The 26223-nt window shown below is 43.1% G+C and overlaps 1 protein-coding gene across 1 annotated transcript in view; it reads left to right on the top strand.

Moving 5' to 3' along the window:
- Positions 1–21651: 21651 nt before the first annotated feature.
- Positions 21652–26223, top strand: part of ppargc1b (peroxisome proliferator-activated receptor gamma, coactivator 1 beta) — a 104788-nt gene continuing 100216 nt past the window's right edge. Inside the window, exon 1 of the mRNA XM_058064353.1 lies at positions 21652–21778. Within this exon, the coding sequence (XP_057920336.1) occupies positions 21698–21778 (81 nt within the window). The 5' untranslated portion in view covers positions 21652–21697. The remainder of the gene's footprint in view (positions 21779–26223) is intronic.

Genomic DNA, 26223 nt, shown 5'->3' with positions numbered 1-26223 from the left:
CGAGGTCTCACCAGCTGTCTTCGGGCGAGAGGCGGGGTACACCCTGGACTGGTGGCCAGCCAGCAGGGCACATATAGACAAACAACCATTCACACTCACATTCATACCGATGGACAAGTACCCGGAGAAAACCCACACATGCACAGGGACAATGTGCAAACTCCACACAGAGATGGCCGAGGGTGGAATTGAACTCGGGTCTCTTTAGTAGGTTATTAGTAAAGTAAAATGCATAATAATATCTAACATGACCATGATCTATCCATGAACCCAGTGATAAAAGACCCTAACCACCACTCATTGTTTGTCCTTAGTTCCTCAGTAACTACTTAATTTAATACACTAACTACTTAATAACTACAGTAATTACTTCCTCATTAGCTCCCACTAGTACTTTTCAGTACTAGTCAAGTTGTCACCTAACCATTCAAAATATTTTGCTCACCTCTGACTTTCCAAAACATGTTCCCTGGCCTCTAACGGGGGGCCGCTGTGCAGCCGATTGGCTCTCTGCATCCGTACATCCAGCCACGGCCCCGCCCCTTACACCTGTCGGGGGGGTCGACGGGAGCGCCTGACCTCTCTTTGTTTTTTTTTCCACTTGAGCGGCGTGTGTGCATGAGTGTATGTTCACGTTAAACAAACACTGGAGGACTTAACCTTTACACCACGTTATGAAAACACAAGGGGTGGGGGCCGCTTGGGGCCTTCACACCACTGTGTGACCGTTATATGTACTATGTCATAGTCTGTGTGTGTGTGTGTGCGTGTTTTTTGGGCTATGTGGAAGACTGGGGGCGTTCTTGTTTTGAATTCCTCCAAGCCAACTGTCATAATAGACTTGTAGGTGCTGGTGGGAGGGGGTCGGTTTAGAGAGGAAAACTACTAGAGGAGACGACCCTCTTCAAAACATTTTCTCCCAGTGACATCATCAATGTCACTCTATCAATGAAGTTTGATCAGCGCAGAGTGAAGCAAAACAATATTTTATAATAATAGTTTTGTTGTCGGGTGGCACGGCGGTCAAGTGGTTAGCGCGCAGACCTCACAGCTAGGAGACCAGGGTTCAATTCCACCCTCGGCCATCTCTGTGTGGAGTTTACATGTTCTCTCCGGGTTTTCTCCGGGTACTCCGGTTTCCTCCCACGTTCCAAAAACATGCTAGGTTATTAGCGACTCCAAATTGTCCATAGGTATGAATGTGAGTGTGAATGGTTGTTTGTCTATATGTGCCCTGTGATTGGCTGGCCACCAGTCCAGGGTGTACTTTTCCTCATCAGAGCTGATAAAGGTCCTACTGGCCGGTTTTAGAATGCAGAGTTGGTAAAGATGATGAACAAAAAGCTCAGTTCTTTAACACAGCAGTGATTAATTAACCTCAACTTTACGCTCACCTTTGCTTTTCTGTGAGCCCCTCACACGCACACACACACACACACACACACACACACACACACACACACACACACACACACACACACACACACACACACACACACACACACACTTACCATCCCTTGGAGCTACCCAGCTCCATGTGACATCATCGATCTATAAGAAAGGTGGAGTGGCCTTGAGATGTTCTTGAGGAGCCCAATTACATGGAAGCTTATTATCAGCACCTTACACACACGCAGGCTTGTGTGCATACCAGTGGACAACAATCTCCACACACACACACACACACACATACACACACACACAATGTGACATGCAATGCCAGCCTGATCAATAGCAGCACTAATGGGAAGTCAAGGCACAACACACAAAAGAAGGAGAATGAGCAACTCCTGCATGTCCCATTGAAGCCAAGACCTCTGCTAGCTCATCATAGCATTGCTCTTGTATCAAAATGTGGCTAAATAAAGGTGTGCTGTCTGGAGATATAAACACAAGAAACACACACACACGTGTGTGACATCACTGGTATGCCAGTACTAATGTGGGACCAGATGACCTTGAACCAATTATACTTGTCCTTGAGTCACATGATAGAGGCTTGCTGTGCACTCACTCCAGAGAGGTGTGTGTTTTGTGCTGTTGGCTTTCTATCTTCATGTAAAACCACACTCTCTAACCCTCTTTATTTTCATTGTCTTTGAGGACACATTTGTCTGGTCCGCACTTAATGGTAATGGTTTAATTTCATTTGTACATGCATCAGATTACAATTGAATGCATCCCATAATCAGTTCACAGTTCCACATGTCCAAAAGGAGTAGGAAGAAGCAAAGCTTATTAAATCCTACCCCTCCATCTGGTACTTTTACAATCACTAACTGTTACATTTGTTCACTTCCTGCTTTCCTAATGTAGTTAGGAAAATAATTATAAGTTATAATAATATAATTTTTTTTTTGTCCTGTACCGAAGTACGAGGTGATATGTTTGAGGGTCTTACTCAATCCATTCCATAGTTTGATTCCACATACTGAAATGCTATGGCTAGCATAACGTAGTCCTAGCATAGAAGTGTTTCAAATGTACTTCTTCCCTGAGATCATATTTCTCCTCTCCTGTAGAGAAGTATTGGATGACATTTTTGGGTAACTTGGAAAATACTAGGATGTGTGATACACTAATGTTGATATACTAGATACTACTAAGGCCAAAAATGCATAATTAGGTAGAAAAAAAACATACATAAGTCGCACTGGAGTATAAGTCACATTTTTTGCGAGTAATTTATTTTCCAAACTACTTGACCAAAACAGACATTAGGTCCTCTTGGAAGGCAAGTTCTAACATTAATAAAATAATAGCGAAAGGCTGAATAGGTGTAAGATATGCTAACACAATGGTTATTCAGCTACACAAAAAATAAACATGAACAGAAAAGGTGTCCAGTGTTTATGGAACATAAACAGTTTTTTCATTTATAAGTCGCAGGAACAGCCAACCTATGAAAAAAAGTGTGACTTAAAGTCCGGAAAATACGGTATATTAGGAGTGTGAACCATAAACCTATGCAACCGGATATCCGGTCTGACGAGTGAACCGGCTGTGCGTGCGTGTCTATGTTGATTTATGGGCTTTGAGCGGTGTGCACTTTCAGTTTTAGTTAGCGGTGTTGTTACAGAGTTTAATTAGCCTCCTGTTTACAAGAGTTTCACTGATCAATATGGGACTCTGGGACACACACACACACACACACACAGATCCGTTTAATTGCTCTCCATGTTCAACAGGTGCCAGCCTTTCTGATTGGAAGTGCATTAGATTATTCGCTTATTAAGTCAGACCCACTCCATTCATCTATCCATCCATCCACCTCATGCAACTAAGTGCAGATCTGCTATTACGGGATAGAATGACAAAATGAACTTTGCCGAGCATCAGTGGCCTTTCCTCAGGTCTAAATGCCAGCGGCAGCGATTGGAAAAGTTGGCAGCTCGTAATGGAAAACCACAGTGTGCTTTCTCAAAGTGAAAGTGTCACTGGGCAAAGATTGTGACACTTTTTTTTTTTTTTTTACTGCCTTCCAAAGTGCATTTTTTAACAATGTGGACCCATTGTCTGTGCACCATAACCATTTACTTACCTGAACAAACAATACTAAGTAACACTAACTTAGCTTTTAACCTGTTTGTTGGGTATTGTTAGTACTTTTTGAAAGAATTACTTGTATTGTTGCCTACTTACAGTATTTTTTATATACTTCATATTCAGAGTAGGTTGCACGGTGATCGAGTGGTTAGCCCGCAGGCCTCACAGCTAGGAGCCCCGAGTTCAATTCCACCCTGTGGAGTTGGCATGTTCTCCCCGTGCATGCGTGGGTTTTCTCCGGGTACTTCGGTTTCCTCCCACATTCCAAAAACATGCTAGGTTAATTGGCCACTCCAAATTGTCCATAGGTATGAATGTGAGTGTGAATGGTTGTTTGTCTATATGTGCCCTGGGATTGGCTGGCCACCAGTCCAGGGTGTACCCCGCCTCTCGCCCCAAGACAGCTGGGATAGGCTCCAGCATACCCGTGATCCTTGTAAGGATAAGCGGTAGAAAATGAATGAATGAATGAATGAATATACAGAGTAGTCTGCACGGTGTATGAGTGGTTAGTGCACAGGCCTCACAGCTAGGACACCCGAGTTCAATTCCACCCTCGGCCATCTCTGTGTGGAGTTTGCATGTTCTCCCCGTGCATGCGTGGGTTTTCTCCGGGTATTCCGGTTTCCTCCCACATTCCAAAAACATGCTAGGTTAATTAGCCACTCCAAATTGTCCATAGGTATGAATGTGAGTGTGAATGGTTGTTTGTCTATATGTGCCCTGTGATTGGCTGGCCACCAGTCCAGGGTGTACCCCGCCTCTCGTATTTACTATCCACTGAAATGAGTGAACTGAAAACTTATTGTCAAAAGATTGAAACCAAATTATAAAGACATGTTTTCCCCTTCAATGAACCACAGCTCCTCCAGTGCCAGTAGCACTCGTGGCATGATACTACCACCACCACAACAATAAAACTTTTTTGTAGTGGACTGTAAATCTATACTAGTATACAAGCTGTACACTGACTACTCTAGAGTACGTTCACATTCTATTGTCTCTTGATGAAATACTCACAATGCTGCACTCGCTTTTGTGAGACCCTTTATGTTTTTGGTATGATTTAAACACAGATCAGTGGTGTCCAAAGTGCAGTCTGGGGAACACTTGCGACCCGCAGATTATTTTTTAATGGCCTGCAAAATGCAATTACCCCCCCCCCCAAAATGGTATATTTTTCACACTATACACAGGCCTAGTTGGAAGCCGTTTTCGTACAAAATGTCACACACGCTCTGGTTCTCTCTCTCTCTAACCCACTTTGTTCTTGCACCCCCCCAGCCCCCACCATCAGCATCCACGTGCACGTGTGTTTGGGCCAGTGAGCAAGAGCCTGGGCTGTCATCATGCAGCATTTTGGATGACTTTGCTGAGGTTGTGTAAGGATTTTAGCCCCATCCCTCTCTCTCTCTCTCTCTCTCTCTCTTTCTCTCTCTCTCTCTCTCACCCTCTTATTGTGTGTGTGTGTGTGTGTATGTGTACGCGCAGTGCAGCGTGCTCAGACGTAATTATGGTAGATTTCTCAGTCACTGGAGCGCGGGGCAGGTGCCCGAGGAACTATCACTCTGCCCCCCCGCCCCCCACTGCTCTTTTTATACTCCCTATTCAATGCCCGCCACCCTGCCCCTCCTCCATAAGTCCCTGCCCCCTCCCTCCCTCTCTCCCTCCCTCGCCAGTCATCCTCACATCTGTCCATGCATCATCACAGCATTGGCCTGGGTCATTAGATCAAGTTCCAGTGACTCGCAGTCAGCTCAACTCATAAGCATCATAGAAGCATCTTAGTGTTATACCGCTTTGCTCCACAGGGAGAGACAGTGAGTCACCATCCTGTCAAGGAGCTGTCCTTCCTAAAAGAGTCACAAGTGGAATGGGGAAAGCCCTAAGTCTAATTTATAATAAATAAAAATAATATAAAAAATAATAAAAAAAATATCAAAAAATTATTAGGAAAGCAGGAAGTGAACAAATGTAACAGTTAATGATTGTAAAAGTACCAGATGGAGGGGTAGGATTTAATAAGCTTTGCTTCTTCCTACTCCTTTTGGACATGTGGAACTGTGAACTGATTATGGGATGCATTCACTTGTAATCTGATGCATGTTCAAATGAAATAAAATAAAACCATTACCATTTTATTTACATATTTTTGCGTGTCTTTGTTGGTTTTCATGGTTGGTTTGCACTCGCCACCACATTCCTTTTTGGGTCACTAGAGCGTCACCTTAAAACGGGCACAAACACATGGAGCGAGGCTCAGCAGGTTCATCCTGTAGATTGAGGATTAGTATGACAGTGTTTACATTCAACATGATTAGTATACACGCACACGCGTATACAGTATGACGACGCTACGTCATTTATACGCTCTGTGAAGGCAGCTCGTTTGAAAGCGCACACCTTTTACATGCAAGCAGGGCTAATACCTCGACCGTGTATTAGTGAGGAAAAGACACGGCTTCTCGGCCGCCCTCGTTTACTCCCATCTGCCGCGCACCGAGGCTTAGCGTGCGTGACCTCGCCATCCTGGCCGCACAGGAAGCGGAGAGAACGACAGACATCCATCAGTCCAGGTTTAGAGAGGAGACGGGAAGCGGGGAGACAAACGTTGGCATTAATCTCGTCACGTTGTTGGAGGAATAAAACATTATGAAAACATTGCATATGTGTGTTAAATGAGTCGGGGGATGTTATTCACGATGTTGTGTCTCTTGACAGAATTCCATCGAAACCAACAGCAAACTGAGACAAACAGACGAGGAGAATACATTTGGGATGTCACAACAAACCCCATTTTAAAGGTAGGATAAACTCATGAGCGAAAGGCCACTCCCATTGCATATACAGAAAAAAATATACTATCATTTTTTACTAATTATGTTTTCATTATATTTTATGTACATATTTTTAAGTAATTTGTGATTGCATTTTTATCTCATGAGATTTGAACCACGTGTGTCAAGAAAATACAGGTGCAGATTCTGGAAGATCTAGAAAGCTTTCTGTGCGTGTTATTGCGTGTAGCTGCTCTATAGGAGTCCACAAGTCAGTACAAACGGACGAAAATTAGTGTAATAGGTCCCTGTTAAACTTTTAAAAAAAATACAGCTGTCAGGAAGTCCTCGGGATCGCATGGGAATGTGACGCTGCTGAAATAGCCGCAGATTCTGGAAGATCTAGAAAGCTTTCTGTGTGTGTTATTGCGTGTAGCTGCTCTATAGGAGTCCACAAGCCAGTACAAACGGCCGAAAATTTGTGTAATAGGTCCCTGTTAAACTAAAATTTTTTTTTACTGCTGTCAGGAAGTCCTCGGGATCGTATGGGAGTGTGACGCTGCTGAAATAGGCGCAGATTCTGGAAGATCTAGAGAGCTTTCTGTGTGGGTTATTGCGTGTAGCTGCTCTATAGGAGTCCACAAGTCAGTACAAACGGACGAAAATTAGTGTAATAGGTCCCTGTTAAATTAAAAAAAAAATTACAGCTGCCAGGAAGTCCTCTGGATGGCTTGGTATTGTGCCGCTGCTGAAATAGACGTAGATTCTGGAAGATCTAGAGAGCTTTCTGTGCGGGTTAATCCGTGTAGCTGCTCTATAGGAGTCCACAAGTCAGTATAAACTGCCGAAAATTAGTGTAATAGGTCCCTGTTAAACTTTTTTAAAAAATTACAGCAGTCAGGAAGTCCTCGGGATCGCATGGGAGTGTGACGCTGCTGAAATAGGCGCAGATTCTGGAAGATCTAGAAAGCTTTCTGTGCGGGTTAATGCATGTAGCTGCTCTATAGGAGTCCACAAGTCAGTACAAACGGCCAAAAATTTGTGTAATAGGTCCCTGTTAAACTTAAAAAATAAAAAAATTACAGCTGTCAGGAAGTCCTCGGGATCGCATGGGAGTGTGACACTGCTGAAATAGGCGCAGATTGTGAAAGATCTAGAAAGCTTTCTGTGTGTGTTATTGCGTGTAGCTGCTCTATAGGAGTCCACAAGTCAGTACAAACTGCCGAAAATTAGTGTAGTAGGTCCTAGTTAAACTTAAAAAAAAAATTACAGCTGTCAGGAAGTCCTCAGGATTGCTTGGGAGTGTGATGCTGCTGAAATAGGCGCAGATTCTGGAAGATCTACAAAGCTTTCTGTGCGTGTTATTGCGTGTGGCTGCTCTATAGGAGTCCACAAGTCAGTACAAACTGCCGAAAATTAGTGTAATAGGTCCCTGTTAAATTTTAAAAAAAATTACAGCTGTCAGGAAGTCCTCGGGATCGCTTGGGAGTGGGACGCTGCTGAAATAGGCGCAGATTCTGGAAGATCTAGAAAGCTTTTGGTGCGTGTTATTGTGTGTAGCTGCTCTATAGGAGTCCACAACTTAATATAAAGGCCTGAAAATGAGTATAATAGGTCTTTTTTAAGTTTAGAAAAAATAAATCGGAGGCTAACTGCTTACCTCGCGAGCTTATTAGCTCCCTAGCTTGCTCGATAGCGGCCCTGTAGCATAATAATAGTGCAATCTGGTGTAAAGAATAAATATAGGAGTGTAATGGTAACTATAGGGCTGTTATTTCATGTCTACAGGGCTCTAATAATGTTGAAACCGTATTTATAACATCATAAACTGTTTTTTTTATGCTCCAACTATGAAAATATTCAATTTATTAACTTTGAATAATCATGGTAATGAGTGGAAAAAAATTATGTTGTAGATGTTTTAGTGACATCTGACACTGAGACGGGGGGGGGGGGGGGGGGGACACCACCCTCATCGTAAGCGTGACACATAGATGGCGCTTTCTGATTGGCTGAGAGCGCCTCCTGTATCCGAGTGGAAGCAGAGGCGGTGGGAGACGAGCGTTTCCACGTGCCGCCGGGTCACATGACTCATCACTCTGCCGCTCTCACCTTCATCCTCCTCTCCTCCTCATCTCATCCTTTGCTCTCCTCGCTGTCAGTCTGCATTCGCTCTCTACATCTGCTGCGTTTCCCACCGCCCTCACAGCCAATCAGAGGCTTTCCCAAATTAGCATCGCTGCTGCTAGGAGAAAGTCTGGACCCCCCCCATTCAAACGTCTTAATACCGGAACTAAAGTCTACTTCAAAAGTAGCTTGAATTGTCAGAGAACACCATTTTCAAATAAAAAAAATTATAGTTGCGGGGTACACCCTGGACTGGTCACCAGCCAATCACAGGGCACATATAGACAAACAACCATTCACACTCACATTCATACCTATGGACAATTTGGAGTGGCCAATTAACCTAGCATGTTTTTGGAATGTGGGAGGAAACCGGAGTACCCGGAGAAAACCCACGCATGCACGGGGAGAACATGCAAACTCCACACAGAGATGGCCGAGGGTGGAATTGAACTCGGGTCTCCTTGCTGAGAGGTCTGTGAGCTAACCACACGACCGCCGTGCAGCCCATAATAATAATAATGTATTTAATTAATGTGATCGCTCCTCTTGCAGGGCAAGTTATTCATGCCAGCCACCACCTTGCACAAAGGAAATACAGTAAAGTCTCGTTATATCGATATTGTCGGGAGTCGGAAAAAATATTGATACAACCAGACTGTCGATATATCCGATCCTGCGCCGAACTGCATTAAAAGTGGGCAATAATGCACTCGACATTGTTCTATAGCATAGAACAATGTCGAGCAGCTTAAATCAATCTTTGCTTAAGGATTTCAATACCAAAAAAGAACACGGCAAACGGCTGCTTCCAGTCAACTTTATTTTTCACACTTCCACCACCAGAGCGCAGCACACACACCGATTCCCGCACTTCCTGGTTCACAGGTCATGCTCAACCCGCCCCACATAGCTGGCCAAACACATGCCTGCAACAGACGAACCAACTGCGTTCGTATAGAATCTATACACACGAGAGAAACCACGAACGCCAGCATGTACATATGAAAACAGTGATTATTGCAAGCGATAAAAAGATATCTGAATACAACAGAGTGAAATACATGTATTTGTACGCTTGTGTCTTCGTTGGAATAGGTGTGTATGCTATGTCAGTTGGAACCAGGCAGTGCGGGAATCGGTGTGTGTGCTGTGCTCTGGTGGTGGAAGTGTGAAAAATAAAGTTGACTGGAAGCAGCCGTTCGCCGTGTTCTTTTTTGGTATTGAAATCCTTAAGCAAAGATTGATTTAAGCTGCTTTTGTATCGATATAAGCAGACCAAATTGGCTGGCGGGAGATGAAAAGGGCATCGTAGTAACCGGATTATCATAATAACCGGGTATCGTACTAACGGAACTAATTATATCATAAAAGACTAGAAATTTGCCGGGAAATGAAAATAGTATCGTAATAAGCAGTAATTCGTTATAACCGATTTCAATATAACGAGACTTTACTGTAATCAGAACAACTGGAGATAATCCACAAAGCTGGAATATTGTAGGAAAACTGCAGATTGTAATTGATTGGACATGTAAATGAATGGTGGAATTTATTTTTTTATTTTTTTGGAGTCAAAATGATCCCTGGCTGCACAGCGAGGGAGTGGTTAGCATGCAGGCCTCACAGCTAGGAGTTCAATTCCACTCTCGGCCATCTCTGTGTGGCGTTTGCATGTTCTCCATGTGCATACGTGGGTTTTCTCCGGGTTTCCTCCCACATTCCAAAAACATGCTCGGTTAATTGGCGACTCCAAATTGTCCATAGGTATGAATGTGAGTGTGAATGGTTGTTTGTCTATATGTGCCCTGGGATTGGCTGGATGAAAAAAAGGTACATCAGCAGTACATTACATATATGATGGTATACCCCTGGTGGTGGGATGGCACACACTTCTGCCTTTCGTGGCAGAGGGCATGGGTTTGATTGCCAGGGTTGCATAAGAAAGGGCATCCGGTGTAAAAAAGTGAAAATCATTCATGTGATTGATGCGCTGTAGCAAACCCCTGGCAGGGTAAATGGGGGGAAAAGATCCATTATGGTACATTAAATTTGATGTTTATATGATACATTAGAGGTAAATATGGTATACACAACACTGTAAGTGTCCTCTAATGTCCTTTTCTCTTCTATACTAGAACATTTTACATTCCCTCCTCCTCCCTCATCACCTTCCTGTCTCCTATCCTTAATTAACATCTGTCCTTTACCCCTCCGCCATCCAATATACCTTCCCTGCTTCTTATTTCCTCTATCAGAACTTCATTTTCCACTTTATTTCCCTTTTAACCACAGATGAGCTGTTTCCACACATGAGAGCATCAAAGTCCTCCCTCTCTGTTGCATTCAACATATGACCAGTGGCCAGTCACATCCATCACTTCTATGGTGGTGTAAAATAGTCCACGGTGTACCCTTCCATTCCACTTCCATTCCACTTCCATTCCACTTCCATTCCACTACTACAAAACAAACACTACAAACCCTCCCACCGATCAGCGTGGAAGCAGTGCATTATTTGGGGCATGGCGTCTGTCTTAGGGCCAATATTTGTCAAGCTTGCACAAGCAGCGCACAGTGCAGCGTGCACGCCCGCCTCCCGCGGGATTTTAATGTCAGCTGGGAGATTAAAAAGGAAAAAAAAAAATGACTGCAGATCAGCTCTCCTCCACTGAGGCGATGACGCTGGTAAGTAACCTTGCTGCAGGAACGAGTCACGACTGCCTCCGCTGTGAGTCAGCACAATAAGCCTGCGTACGGAAGCATCTAAAATATGCAAAAGCTAAGACAATAAATAAAACAATATAGACTATATAACAATAAAACCAGCAAGATGCCCTCTAGTGGTTGCAGGAGAACAAGTAAGTCTGGAGTCAAGTCTGAAGTCAAGCTGTTCAAGTCAAGACAAGAATTGAGTCCCAAGTCATAGGCTTGAAATTTATCATAAGCACTCTTTAATGTCTCCTAGGCCTGTCATGGTAATCAATCAATCAATTAATCACACACTAAATTGAAGTCGATCATTTTGCTGGTATCGATATATTAACATGTGTTTGTTTTCCTCATCTTTCTCTACAAAAAAGGCTGGATGACAGGAAGTTGTCATCTGTCTCAGCACCTGGGCGTGTTGATTCTATAGCGGTGAGTGAACCCTCCTGTCAATCATTCTATGTCTTTGTACCAATGGGGAGAGGCGGGGCCCTAGCAAGTGTGCACTTGCTTGCTCTGTGTGTCATGTGTTACAAGATTATGAATACATTCATTGTAGCTGTTGTATGAACCCACATCAAATGACATGACTATCAATGCTGAACATTAAGAATGAAGGGAGCAAAGTTTGAAAAAGGGATCATTTTCATTCATTCATAAAAATATTATTTAAAGAGTATTATTTGAATACATTAAAGGAATCTTTAATTTTTAAATTCATTCATTCATTCATTTTCTACCACTTTTTCTCACGAGGGTCGCAGGGGTGCTGGAGCCTATCCCAGCTTCCTTCGGGTGAGAGGCGGGGTACACCCTGGACTGGTGGCCAGCCAATCACAGGGCACATATAGACAAACAACCATTCACACTCACATTCATACCTATGGACAATTTGGAGTGGCCAATTAACCTAGCATGTTTTTGGAATGTGGGAGGAAACCGGAGTACCCGGAGAAAACCCACGCATGCACGGGGAGAACATGCAAACTCCACACAGAGATGGCAGAGGGTGGAATTGAACCCTGGTCTCCTAGCTGTGAGGTCTGCGCGCTAACCACTCGTCCGCCGTGCCGCCACCTGGAGTTTTTTCTTTAGCAAATAGGTAAACCTAGCATGATGTTGAGTTTAATTTTAGCACTTTAGCTCATATACAGCAGCTAGGCTAGTGTTGCTAACCCTCCGCCGTGCCGCCCATTATTAAATTATAATTTGTTTTTAATTAAAAAAGATAACATAATTGTGATAATTGCAATGGTTTTAATACAATTATTATTACTATTATTGTTAGTATATTTTATTATTTCTTTTGATTATTTCTTCCCCATATACACACAAAATCACACATTCAATAATATACTGTAACTAAAACTAATAGTTATTATATTTGCAGGAAATTCAGTATTACGTTTGAATTAGGCACATTTTATTACATTTGTGGGAAATTTATTACATTTGCGGGATTATTACATTCAAAGCTGCAGATTTGTATTACGTTTGTGGTTTATTACGTTTGTGCGCTCAAAAAAATAAATGTTTAGCCGCAACAAAAAAAATCAACGCAACAATTTCCATTCGTCTTTCTTAGTTATGACAACTTAATTTGAAATTGCTTTGAAACCAACAAACAATATTGCATCGCACAAATTAGCTTTTCCTCTTCACTCAAAGCTCATTTGAAGTCATGCTTACTGAATAATTGTTGTCATAGGTACAAGTTTTTAAGTTCGTAACTCAAAGAAGTATGTTAAGTCAACTGACTTAATCATTCCATTCAAAGTAGTTTAATTTGTTGTCTACTTAATGATAAGAACAATGCACACAGCTTTTTTTTCCAAGATGAAAAGTAAATATACTCAGTCAATTCATATTAAGCCAGACAATAAAATGGAATGTGTACTACAGCTAGATTCCCCAAGGAGATAATAACCTGAGGTACAGCTGTGCCAAAATGACAACAGTTGTGTTACACTTGGAGAATTATCAACACGTATGAGTACTCAAAGTATAACAAAAAGGCTCACAAAAAAGGTTAGGAAACACTCCCCTATTGTACCATATTTATATCATATTTAATAGCGTTTAAATATGTACATTTTGTATATAGGATGTACATTCAATATAATGTAAATATGGTACCTTATGTATATTAATTGAAGTAAAGATGGTACATTAGAGCGAGAGTAGTTGTCCTCACTAAGTTCAACATGTGAGTATTGATCAATGACTGGGGTCACTGATCAATGAGTCGTCTATGAAATAGGCCACTCTCTGATGGATGACTGCAAACAAACATGGCCAACATCCCATAATGCAACATCAATAGAGGAAGCCGCTGTGTGTGTACTACATCTTCAACTTGATCGATCGCTTCTGATTGCAGGAATTGAGCCACTTCATTAGGTACACTAGTCGTATCACACATTCATCCCACACTAAGATAATAAAGATGCGGCTCATGTTAATGTGAGTGAACGCTATGTTGATTATGACGCTAGCCCCGCCCCACGCCTGGTGTCACATGATGGCCCCAAGACGAACAAGTGTGTGAAAAGAGTCTAAATCAGGGGTCTCAAACTCAATTTACCTGGGGGCCACTGGAGCTAGGGTCTGGGCAAGGCTGGGCCGCATCAGGTTTTACAAAAAAAAACAACGCATTTATTAAAAACAGAAAAATATACACATTTTTTTTTCCGATTTTCTACAAGAAAAGCTCTGATAAAACATTCCACTGTTCTCAAATATCTTAATTAAATAAATAAATAAACAAATGAAGAATAAAGAAAATCAATCAATCAGTAATAAATAAATATAATAATAATAATAAAACACCAAATAATAAAAACTTAAGAAACCACATATAGTTGGTGGGTAGACAAATGATTTTTTTCAGATTAAAATGAACAAAGCATTATTAGAGCCCTGTAGACATGACAAAACACGACTATAGTCACATTTATACTCTTTTTATTTACAACATATTGCGCAACTGCAGGGTCTTGAGACACATGCTAACTCGCAAACTAGAGAGCTAGCGACCTAAACGGTAGCCTTCAAGTTATTTCCTTTAAACTTAAATAGCCAAAAACTTACCACTTCCACACGGATAGGGAGGATAACTATTAACAGTTATTTAACCTTTAACATGAACATGAATCAAACGTAATCATTTTTTCTGGGTACATGATACCATACAGCATCCATATCAAACATTAAACTTTCATATCAAGGCGGGGGCCTCAAACTGGTGTCCTGCGGGCCACATTTGGCCCGCAGGACACCAGTTTGGCCGTGTGTTTGAGACCCCTGGTCTAAATAGAACATTTAGTGTCACATCAGCATCCTCTCCAGGCTACCAGCAGAGCTTTTTCACTCTCCACACATGCAGGAAGCTGCGGGCAAAGAGAGGTCTCCTTGACCTGAGCATCACCTCTTATCAACCAATCAGATGATAGCAAGTGAGCGCCGTTTGTGTTCATATGTAGTTTGTGATTATCACAGCAGTTTGTGGATGTGCGGCGAAGAGAAACGGGAAACAGCGCTCCCGGCTTCTGTTTTCTCTATGGAATTCTGCTTTTAAGGTGTCCCTAAGTGGGAATATGGAGGTTGGGAATGGTTCCTGATTTTAAATATGGATATTTTAGAGCTTTAAAGTGACAGGGTCACCACATGTGACAAGTGCGGGGAAGCCACTAAACATAGCGCTTGCTTGGCATGCTAACATTGCTGGACACGGACGCTCCAGAACACGAGTAGACGGTCACAGGACCACTCTGCTAAGTAGGGCAAAGGTCAAGGTCGCACCGCCGAGTCACAGATTGAATGAGGGTGTGGAGCGAGTGCGTTAACACACAGGACGCATTAAAGCTAGCTCCCCGGCGTCCACGCCACGCGACCACGTCGCTGGCCAAGCACGTAATTGAATTCCTGGTCACATGTCAGTGATCCCTGCTGCATTGAATCAAATTCGGTCATAAATCAGAGTGCTCTTGATTCACTAATGATCTCTGCCAGCTTCCTTTAAGGATGACAAATGGAAATGGATTCACCATCAGGACCGCCACACTCATCCCGTCTCGGATAGACTAAAGCCAATCTGGCAGTGCGGCTGTAGAAAAACCTCTTCCGGACAGACACCTTCAATTCCAAAACGGAGTCACACAAAAAGTATTGCATTCTTCTCCAACCTCTGATTCGTTCATTGATTAAGGGTGTGGGTCTCGGTATGTCCATATATTATAGCGTACACAGTTCAATGCCAAATTAAAAATCAATACAAGTGTAGTGTCCTACCAGCACCACTGCTACGGCTACTTAGAACCACATCCCATGACCTACTCCAGCATGTAAAACCTTTAAAACAATTATTCTATCTTACAGGGTCTGGATATACTCTATACTGTACACATAAAGTATATTAAGACATATTTTAATTTAATATACCATAATCACAGTTCATTGGTACCAACATTTTCATAGTTAGAGCAAAGATATTTTTTTTTATCTTCGAAATATTATTTTTAACATTATTAGAGCCCTCTAAACATGAAATAACACCCCTATATAAGATGTATGTTGCCATTGCCATTTTCATTCATTCATTCATTTTCTACCGCTTATCCTCACGAGGGTCGTGGGGGTGCTGGAGCCTATCCCAGTTGTCATTGGGCGAGAGAGGCGGGGTACACCCTGGACTGTTCGCCAGCCAATCACAGGGCACATATAGACAAACAACCATTCACACTCACATTCATACCTATGGACAATTTGGAGTGGCCAATTAACCTAGCATGTTTTTGGAATGTGGGAGGAAACCGGAGTACCCGGAGAAAACCCACGCATGCACGGGGAGAACATGCAAACTCCACACAGAGATGGCCGAGGAATTGAACCCCGGTCTCCTAGCTGTGAGGTCTGTGCGCTAACCACTAGTGCGCTAACCACTATGTTTTATTTTATTTTATTTTATTTTATTTTATTTTATTTTATTTTATTTTATTTTATTTTATTTTATTTTATTTTATTTTATTTTATTTTATTTTATTTTATTTTATTTTATTTTATTTTATTATTATGTGCTTTAGTTTGACAAATTGATTATTTAATTATCAATATTGTCCATAGGTATGAATGTGAGTGTAAATGGTTGTTTGTCTATATGTGCCCTGTGATTGGCTGGCTAGGTCCAGGGTGTACTCCGCCTCTCGCCCGAAGACAGCTGGGATAGGCTCATGAGGATAAGCGGAAGAAAATTAATATATAAATGAATATTGTGTATTATTTTTACATAGTCATTACTGACTATGACATCATTATTATTACTCTCATTAGACCAGGCTTTTATTGGTTGTGTTCACATGAACACGACAAGGAGGCTTCACTTCGAGTCCTAATTTTCCGGGACATGGACTTATTTCACTTGCTAAGATGGGTTTATGCAAGACGAATGTTTAAGTAAGCCTTGGCAGAGGTTTACGTCTCAGTGTTCCTATCAGAACGACGAACACGGTGCCAGCGAGGCTTAGGGCCTGGCTACACGGATGGCTGCTGTTGGATGGCTGACACTGAGCGGCGCCAAGACCAAAAGTTCAAACGTCAACGCAGACGCTTCCAAGACTCACAGGGTCTCCCCTTACAGCACTGGAGTTGTCTTAAGGAAATGCGCCACCCGGTGATGGACGCACTGAAACTCGAATTCTGCCTGTTCCTACACAAACTGTGGCAACTCTAAATATCCTGTACAGGATATGGAGTCTTTGCAGCCATTTGTGAGGTCACAGTTTGCAAATGTTGGATGTGTTCGCATTCATCCACACCAAATTAGTAGATAATGGTAGATAATGAACGAACATACTGCTCCCATATCTGTAGATGACTAATAGATGGCTGAGCACTAGGCTTTAATTTAGGATGTGTAGTGAAGCCTGCTTTTATCAAAGATTGTGGCATATAATACAGTAAATACCGCAAGATAAGCTAACACTGAATGAATGAATGAATCCTCACGAGGGTCCGCAGGGGTTGCTGGAGCCTATCCCAGCTGTTTTCGGGCGAGAGGCGGGGTACACCCTGGACTGGTGGCCAGCCAATCACAGGGCACATATAGACAAACAACCATTCACACTCACATTCATACCTATGGACAATTTGGAGTTGCTAATTAACCTAGCATGTTTTTGGAATGTGGGAGGAAACCGGAGTACCCGGAGAAAACCCACGCATGCACGGGGAGAACATGCAAACTCCACACAGAGATGGCCGAGAGTGGAATTGAACTCAGGTCTCCTAGCTGTGAGGCCTGCGCGGCAACCACTCACCCACCATGCAGACTACTCTGTATATTCATTCATTCATTTTCTACCGCTTATCCTCGCGATGGTCGCAGGGGTGCTGGAGCCTATCCCAGCTGTCTTCGGGTAAGAGGCGGGGTACACCCTGGACTGGTGGCCAGCCAATCACAGGGCACATATAGACAAACAACCATTCACACTCACATTCATACCTATGGACAATTTGGAGTGGCCAATTAACCTAGCATGTTTTTGGAATGTGGGAGGAAACCAGAGTACCCGGAGAAAACCCACGCAAACTCCACACAGAGATGGCCGAAGGTGGGATTGAACTCAGGTCCCGTAGCTGTGAGGCCTTCACGCTAACCACTCGTCCACCATGCAGCCCTAGATAAGTTCAAATGTCTTTCAATGGGTCAGGAAGCCAAGTATGAATCCATCATGTCCTCCCGGTGGGATTAGCTACTAGAACAAGAACATGTCCTCGGAGTGGTTCTGGTAGCAGGGGTCCGTCTGAGTGAGTGTTGATTGCTTCATTCACCCCTCACATGACCTAGAAGCTTTGTTTGGAATCTTCCTGGATGGACTCTTCTTTCATGAGCTGCCACACATCTCAGGGTGTCGTCTTTTATGGACATGTTTTCTTCTTGTGTCACCTCAGACTACATCACAGGACGAGGAGATGACAAGGAAACGACTGCCTCTCTTGCAAGCTCCCAGTGCATGTACTACTACTACTGCAACTACTACAACAACTACACACACAGATGGCATGCTAAGGTCAGTAATACCATCCAAGACTTGAACGCTCTGCTGTGGCCGTCACCTGTCTCAAACACTTAACCTTTTGTGGTCCAACACACACACACACACACACACATACAGTAAGATTGTCCTGATTCTCTTTAGGGACACATCAACTGCCTACATCGACCATAGCAACACAATATTGTATCTACAGCAGGGGTCTCAAACACGCGGCCCATGGGCCAAATGTGGCCCGCAGGACACTAGTTTGAGGCCCCCGCCTTGATATGAAAGTTTAATGTTAGTGCGGCCCGCATAAGTTTGATATGGATGCTGTATGGTATCATGTACCCAGAAAAAATTATTACGTTTGATTAATGTTCATGTTAAAGGTTAAATAACTGTTAATAGTTATCCTCCCTATCCGTGTGGAAGTGGTAAGTTTTTGGCTATTTAAGTTTAAAGGAAATAACTTGAAGGCTACCGCTTAGGTCGCTAGCTCTCTAGTTTGCGAGTTAGCATGTGTCTCAAGACCCTGCAGTTGCGTAATATGTTGTAAATAAAAACATGTTTTGTCATGTCTACAGGGCTCTAATAATGCTTTGTTCATTTTAATCTGAAAAAAATCATTTGTCTACCCACCAACTATATGTGGTTTCTTAAGTTTTTATTATTTGCCGTTTTATTATTATTATTATTATATTTATTTATTACAGATTGATTGATTTTCTTTATTCTTGATTTGTTTATTTATTTTTCATCTTATTTTGTGCAGAAAAATAGAAATGAAGATATTTGAGAACAGTGGAATGTTTTATCAGAGCTTTTCTTGTAATCAGAACCAAAGCACTGAAAAAGTTTGTATATTTTTCTGTTTTTAATAAACGTGTTTTTTTTTTTGGAAAACCTGATGCGGCCCAGCCTTGCCCAGACCCTAGCTCCAGTGGCCCCCAAGTAAATTGAGTTTGAGACCCCTGATCTACAGTCTATGGAATATAGGATATACAGTAAACCTCGGATATATCGGACTCGGATATATCGGAAATTCGCTCACAACGGACAGATAAAAAAGAACCAATTTTTCTGTAATGCATTTCCAATAAAAATTCATTGCATATATCAGATTTTTTATAACGGATTTCGCCTATTTCGGACAAAATCTCCAGTCCCGTTCCAATGCATTTCCATGAAATTTCCCTGGCATATATCGGATGGCCGCATCGTGGCGCTCCGATTCGCCGAATCGTGACAGGCCGCTATACGACGTCATTTGCAGCGTTTGCAGCGTTGCCTGCGCGTCCAGGTACATTGGAAACATAGTCAAGGAAGTGCCTTTTTATAACGGATAAAATCCGATTTACGCATATACCGGATATAAATCCGATATATGCGTAAAACGGACATTTTCCGGTATACGCATATAACGGATTTCGCTTATATCGGACAAAACCAGTGGGAACAATTGAATCCGATATATCCGAGGTTTACTGTACTGTACAATTGCATTGTCAATGCCTAATATTTACATTTGTTTGATGATCTGCAACATTTAAGTGTGACAAACATATAAAATAAGAAATCAGGAAGGAGTAAACACTTTTTTACACCACTGTACGTAGGACTACAATGTATCAGACAGGCAGTACCATTATAATTCTGGCACAGGGGTGTCCAAACTTTTTTTCCACCAGGGCCATATACAAAAATTAAAGGAATAAATAACAAGCTGCAGACTTCCGTCATCTGTGTTCGGGGACGGATGCCTCCATTGTTGCCGCTTTCATACAGACCCTAACCCTTGGCCACTGACCCTAATGCTAACCTTTGTACACAGTCACTAATCCTAAGTGCCACTCCGCTCAAATAGGTGGCGCTACTGTGCTTAAAACACCAGTTGTCAAACAAATGAAGCTGTTTTCTGTTGAGGTGTTTCTGCAGTATTGCGTTACAAAACTTTTCTGGAAAATGTTGTGTGTGTTGCTAAGGTAGTTTTTGTGTAATCCTGATTTTTAAACACACACACACACACACATAGTGAGTCATTTGCAGCTGAAATGTTGTCCCCTTCCAAACATTCCAATGTGGTGGAGTTAGTCGAGGCATGTTCTCAAAGAAATATACCGGATTACATTTATGACAGCAGTAGAATGAGGAAAGGAGTGGAGCTGTAAGCATAAGTTCAAGTGGAGATCCAAACTATTTGGAAGTGTTTTAATGTGAACAGAACCAGAACAGAAGTCGGTCCACGTGCTTAATTTGAATTTGCCAGCAGGCAATTTGAATGTCGCCACCTAAAGGTTAAAAATAAACCAAGGGTTCTTGCTCCTAAACATTGTGCAATGACCCATGGTGTGCTGACCTTTGACCTCAGTGGCCTTAAAAATTCTATTCTATTTGATCTATTCTATCCCAGCTGTCTTCGGGCGAGAGGCGGGGTACACCCTGGACTGGTCGCCAGCCAATCACAGGGCACATATAGACAAACAACCATTCACACTCACAATCAACAAACAAAGTTGAATTCAATATTAATAATTTGAATATTTTCCTATTTGCAGCATAGAAAACATTTGTATGACTATGTAAATATGTTTTTTTTACCATTATTAGAGCTCTCTAGACATGAAATAGTACCCCTATAGTCACCTTTACACTCCTATTATTCTGTGTTTACAACTCATCTGCAATGCACAGGCCACAGGACCACTGCAAGGACACAAGAGACAGCCACATAGCATAAAATAACATAGCATGCTACAGAGCTAACTAGTTAGGTGCAAATTTATTTATTAGAAATTTAAGAAAGTAAGAAGCCACAAGGGTCGCGGGGGTTGCTGGAGCCTATCCCAGCTGTCTTCGGGCGAGAGGCGGGGTACACCCTGGACTGGTGGCCAGCCAATCACAGGGCACATATAGACAAACAACCATTCAATGTGGGAGGAAACCGGAGTTCCCGGAGAAAACCCACGCATGCACGGGGAGAACATGCAAACTCCACACAGAGATGGCCGAGGGTGGAATTGAACTGGAGTCTCCTAGCTGTGAGGTCTGCGCATTAACCACTCTTCCACCGTGCAATATCAACATTGATAAATAATTTCTATTAAACACTGATGGAATGGGAACAAACACTGTATAGCACGTATAGATATATTACATTACATAAATTACATTACACTATATTACATTTGACCTTACATTCTATTAATGTATATTACATATTACTGTAGATTTTATTCCATGTGTACTACTTGGTGCTGATGCATATTTTAAAGATATTATAATTATGCTTATAATTTTATGTTTAATGTAACGTTAATTCGGAGGATTATTTGTTACTTATAGTGTGCTTTACTTATAGAGCACGTTTGTGTGTGTGTGTGTGTGTGTGTGTCAGTGCTATTGAGCACGTGTAAATAGAAGCGCCCCCCGCAGGCCGCCGGCAGCACTGCAGCCCCCTGCTATACTGTGCTGTGTGTCTCCTCAGCGTTCATTCACTAGAAGATGGCGGACTGCGCTCCACTATTAGATGAGGAACTCTCGTCCTTCGTCTTCAATTACCTGACAGAGAACCCCGGCAGCCAGGTAAGAGTTCTGTGGATGCGGGGACTTTTTGCATTGACGCCTCCGCACGTCGTGGCTTGTCGCCGGGCACCGGAGCTTTGAGAGGCCGGCTCGAGAGAGCCCTTAGCCGGCTTGTCAGCAGCATCTCGCCGGCGTGTTGGTGGATGTCCACGATGTCTTGACGTGTGGCGTTCACGTGTCCTTCGGAGGAGGGGATGTCCTCATCCACGCTCAAGTTTGGAGAATAAAATGTCCCGGGATGTGTGTGGAAGTTGTGGCGGCTTGCCCGCTGCTGCCAGGCGGCGTTGGTGTGACTGCTGAGGCGCTCTTTGGAAACTTTTTGACGCATTCTTCTTGAGGAAGTTTCGTGTGGTTCCGCCAGGCGTTTACACGTGGTGGGACCGTGGACTTGTGGACTCAGTCCGGATAGTGGAGGACATCCTCGTGGAAGCTCCACAAATGTAGTGACACATATATTAGTAGATGCGTGTTGCTGTTGTGTGCTATTTGTGCACAGGTATACGGAAAAAGGCGCACACGGGTGCTGGTGCAACTCGAGTGGGGTGTAGCTTTACGTCCACGCCGGTCCACATTACTTGTGACGGCTTTGGGCATGATCTGCAGGGGGTCGCAGATCAACTTGAGCCAACTCTCACGGTGCTGACCGGGGTCGGCTCCCGGATTGGGGGTCCGGGATGCAACGTTTGGGTGCTCCTCGGATATGTTAGCGCTGGCTTTAGGATACATAATAGTTTGCGTAACGGCTTCGGTTACAAAACGTGTGACTGCTTCTCACGATTGTTGTGGTCCTTGCTTTGTGCGCGCGCGTGTGCGTGCGTGAGTACTGCACATTTCAATGCAGCCCACTAAAGCGGTTAGCTAAAAAATCACATTTTAAGCGGATTGTGTCAAGATGAGTCGACTCCGTAGCGTATTCGATTCACCTTGCTGCAACAGCCGAGGCAACTTTGACAGCTGCACCCGTTGCGAAAGCACCCGGATTCCGCCTTACGAAACACCGCTGTGCACTCGACATTTACGCCGATTTATCCAACCGGCGATGCGCTGTCGGTGTGTGATATTTGGTGCACACTTGACACGCGTGAGCGTGGAAACCTCGAAGCAATTCTTAAACCGGGCGTTTTCGAACCGAGGTTTGGTGGTCGGTTTCTTATGCCTTTTTTTTGTATCTCCGGGATCAAGGCTATAATCCCTGCAGCTCGCTCCTGGTTGAAGAGCCGCGCTTCCTAAACACGCACGACCCAACGACACTGCCTGTTATTGAGATGCCCCCCCCATCCACCCCCCACCCAAGTCCTCCACCTCCCTTACCACTGCATCACTGTGTGGCATTGCTGTGACTGCATCATCTCTTAAAGCAGGTTAAAATAAGTGTGTTGGGACTGTGGTCTATTTATAACACACACACAAACACACACAGGAAGAAGCATTAACCTTTCTGTTGTGCTGCATTGTGAGATTCTGCAACATTCCATCCACATCAATTGCATCACTGCAGCAGGTACATTGAATTATGGACCACACGTTTAATTCCCACATCGCCGCCTATTAATGGTAGCATGACCTTGCTGTCTCTATACCGTCACCATGTGTCATGCTCCCATGGGTGAAAGGGTCTAAATTGTAGGCCTGTAGAATATTTCATCTTGAATGAGATGATATAAAAAATGAAGATATGCATGGAGTGTAACACTGGTGTTGATGTTGCTAATTATGTACATTAAAAAAAGATACATATTAGATTAGGCGTGTTCGGTGTGATTGGGTTTAAACAAAGTGGTATCACCTGACAAGTTCCGACGTTGAAAGCTATCTGTTGCACAAACTGTGTTAATATTTACACTATTAGTCCTGGCAGCCACACACACTCTCTCTCTCTCTCTGTGTGTGTATGTCGCTCGCCCCTGCTGGCTGCTTATTGTAATACTATTCCTCGTGACGAGTTACAGAACAGAGCTGCTGCAGTCATGTGAGTCGTAGTGGAGGAGGGAGGGGGGCGTCGCCGTGACGTAAACCAGCACCAGGCCTCCTCCTCCTTTAGCATGTGACTCTTCCCTACCCCCCCCCTCCACTCCCCCCCCCCCTCTCTCTCTCCGGCTTGTGCTCTTTCGGCTTGCTATAATTTCCTCCCTGTTGCACATTCACACTGATGCCTTGTCTCAAATAAAGTACTTCAGTCAGTATACTTCGATAAGTATACTGAATGCGTGATTTTTTTTGCTGACGACCGAGGGTCGTAAGTATCCTAGACCGTCTCAAATTGAATACTTCCGTCGAGATGAGGACATGATCTAATTTGCATAATTTGACATGATGCATTTACGGTAATCCCTTGTTTATTGCAGTTAATGGCTTCCAGACCCAACCGTTGATAAGCAAATTCAGGTCAGATTTCTCTTTGTAAATGGAATATATTTGTAGTAAGAGCATGGAAAATCTGTTTATGACCTTCTAAATATTGTTTTTAACATTATTAGAGCTCTCTAGACAGGAAATAACACCCCTACAGTCAACTTTACACTTATATTACCCAATATGGTAGACATAATAAGAGAAAATGTATGAAAAGCAACAGTTCACACAGCAGCACCCACTGTTTGTTAGGAAGAGCGCCACAAATCTCCATGAGTGTCAATATCAAGTATCAATAAGTATCAATAAAACACGAAAAATTCTCTAGATTTGTCGATGTTCGTGTTTTTTTTTTTTTTTTTTTTAGAAATAAGTCAATAGAGGGGTCAGAATACTTACTAATTATAGTGACATAGTTGACAACACTGATCCCTTGTGTTACATCTTCTTATTCTCTGGCAGACCAGGTATGTGTGTGTTAGCGCCCCCCCTACTGTACTCAGTTATAACGACAAGCTACATTCACTGGCGGTGCCATTTATAATGTACTGATGAGCAAGGGTGAACAGGTAGCACCAAATCTATTTGTGGCTGTCCGAGTTCATTTGTGGCGGGCCGCTACGAATAAATGAATGTCTGGGAAACACCGTCGTCTCATCCTCTCAAGCGCTGACATGATGAGGTGTGTTGAGATTCACCATCGTTCCCACGGGTGCTCGTCGTTCCTGGAAATTGATCTTGAAAAAGCGTTTGAATTTGACCTTGGAATAAGGTGTAGGATCAGCGCAACCGGAAGGCGAGCAGAAGTTTCAGTGGATTTATTTAGTGGTCCACGGACCTTCCATTTCAAGCTACACTTGTTGGATAAGCCTCGGAACATATATGGTTCTTTGGTGCCTTGGTGGTCAAATAGAATGCCTAACATGGCTTAAAACCTTCCCCAGAAGCTCGGCGCCTTTGACAAAGTGTGTCCGACAATGAGTTCTCCGCTTTGGGCAAAAAAAGTCCCTTAAAGCAGTTGATGCAAAGCACGACTTGGCGGTGACCGGCGGAGGGGCTGTTGACTCACCCTAAAGTAGTTTGGTATGAAATAATAAGTAACATATGCTTTGTGGTTCTCATAAGCGGATAACAGGACTCAACCAACGGGCTAGTCAAAAATTAGCTGGTTAGTTGGAGGAGAAACAAAGTGCACATCGGTACAGCATGTTTTCGATAATAAACGTGACTTTACACCTAAGAGATCAGCATAAAGAAGATATTAGATTCAATTAGAATTAGATTAGAATAATAATAATATAGGGCGACACGGTGGTCGAGTGGTTAGAGCGCAGACCTCACAGCTAAACCCAGCATGCGTGGGTTTTCTCCGGGTACTCCGGTTTCCTCCCACATTCCAAAAACATGCTAGGTTAATAGAAAATGGAGTATTGTGTACTAAGTTCCTGCAGAAATATCCCATGACATTAATATAGCTAATAATCTCGTCCGCCTGACTGCACGGCAGTCGAGTGGTTAGCGCGCAGACCTCATAGCTAGGAGGCCCGAGTTCAATCCCATGTACAGTATGTGTGGAGTTTGCATGTTCTCCCCGTGCATGCGTGGGTTTTCTCCGGGTACTCCGGTTTCCTCCCACATTCCAAAAACATGCTAGGTTAATTGGCCACTCCAAATTGTCCATAGGTATGAATGTGAGTGTGAATGGTTGTTTGTCTATATGTGCCCTGTGATTGGCTGGCCACCAGTCCAGGGTGTACCCCGCCTCTCACGCTTGGTGGGCCGCATGTGGCCCCTGGGGCCGTAGTTTGCTCACCCCTGGCATACATGTACTGTACCTTACATGTATGTGCTGTACTGTACCTTACAGGCTGAGCTAAGTATCGCAACATTTGAATGAATACTAATAATATGAAAAAAAAAACAAAAGCAGCCCAGCAGAGTCAGAGGTTGAAATAATTGGAAAACTTTTTCATGGGTACATTTTGTTCTCCCCGACAGCAACAAATGACTCAAGTGCTTCAGGTCTTCATTTGCAAACTGTGAAACAACGGCGACAAGTTGCAAATGGAAAAGTTAATAAAGCTTAAAGTCAT

The sequence above is a fragment of the Doryrhamphus excisus genome, chromosome 2, assembly GCF_030265055.1.
Source record: "Doryrhamphus excisus isolate RoL2022-K1 chromosome 2, RoL_Dexc_1.0, whole genome shotgun sequence".
Classification (NCBI taxonomy): domain Eukaryota; kingdom Metazoa; phylum Chordata; class Actinopteri; order Syngnathiformes; family Syngnathidae; genus Doryrhamphus; species Doryrhamphus excisus.
This window is presented reverse-complemented; position numbering and strand designations above follow the sequence as displayed.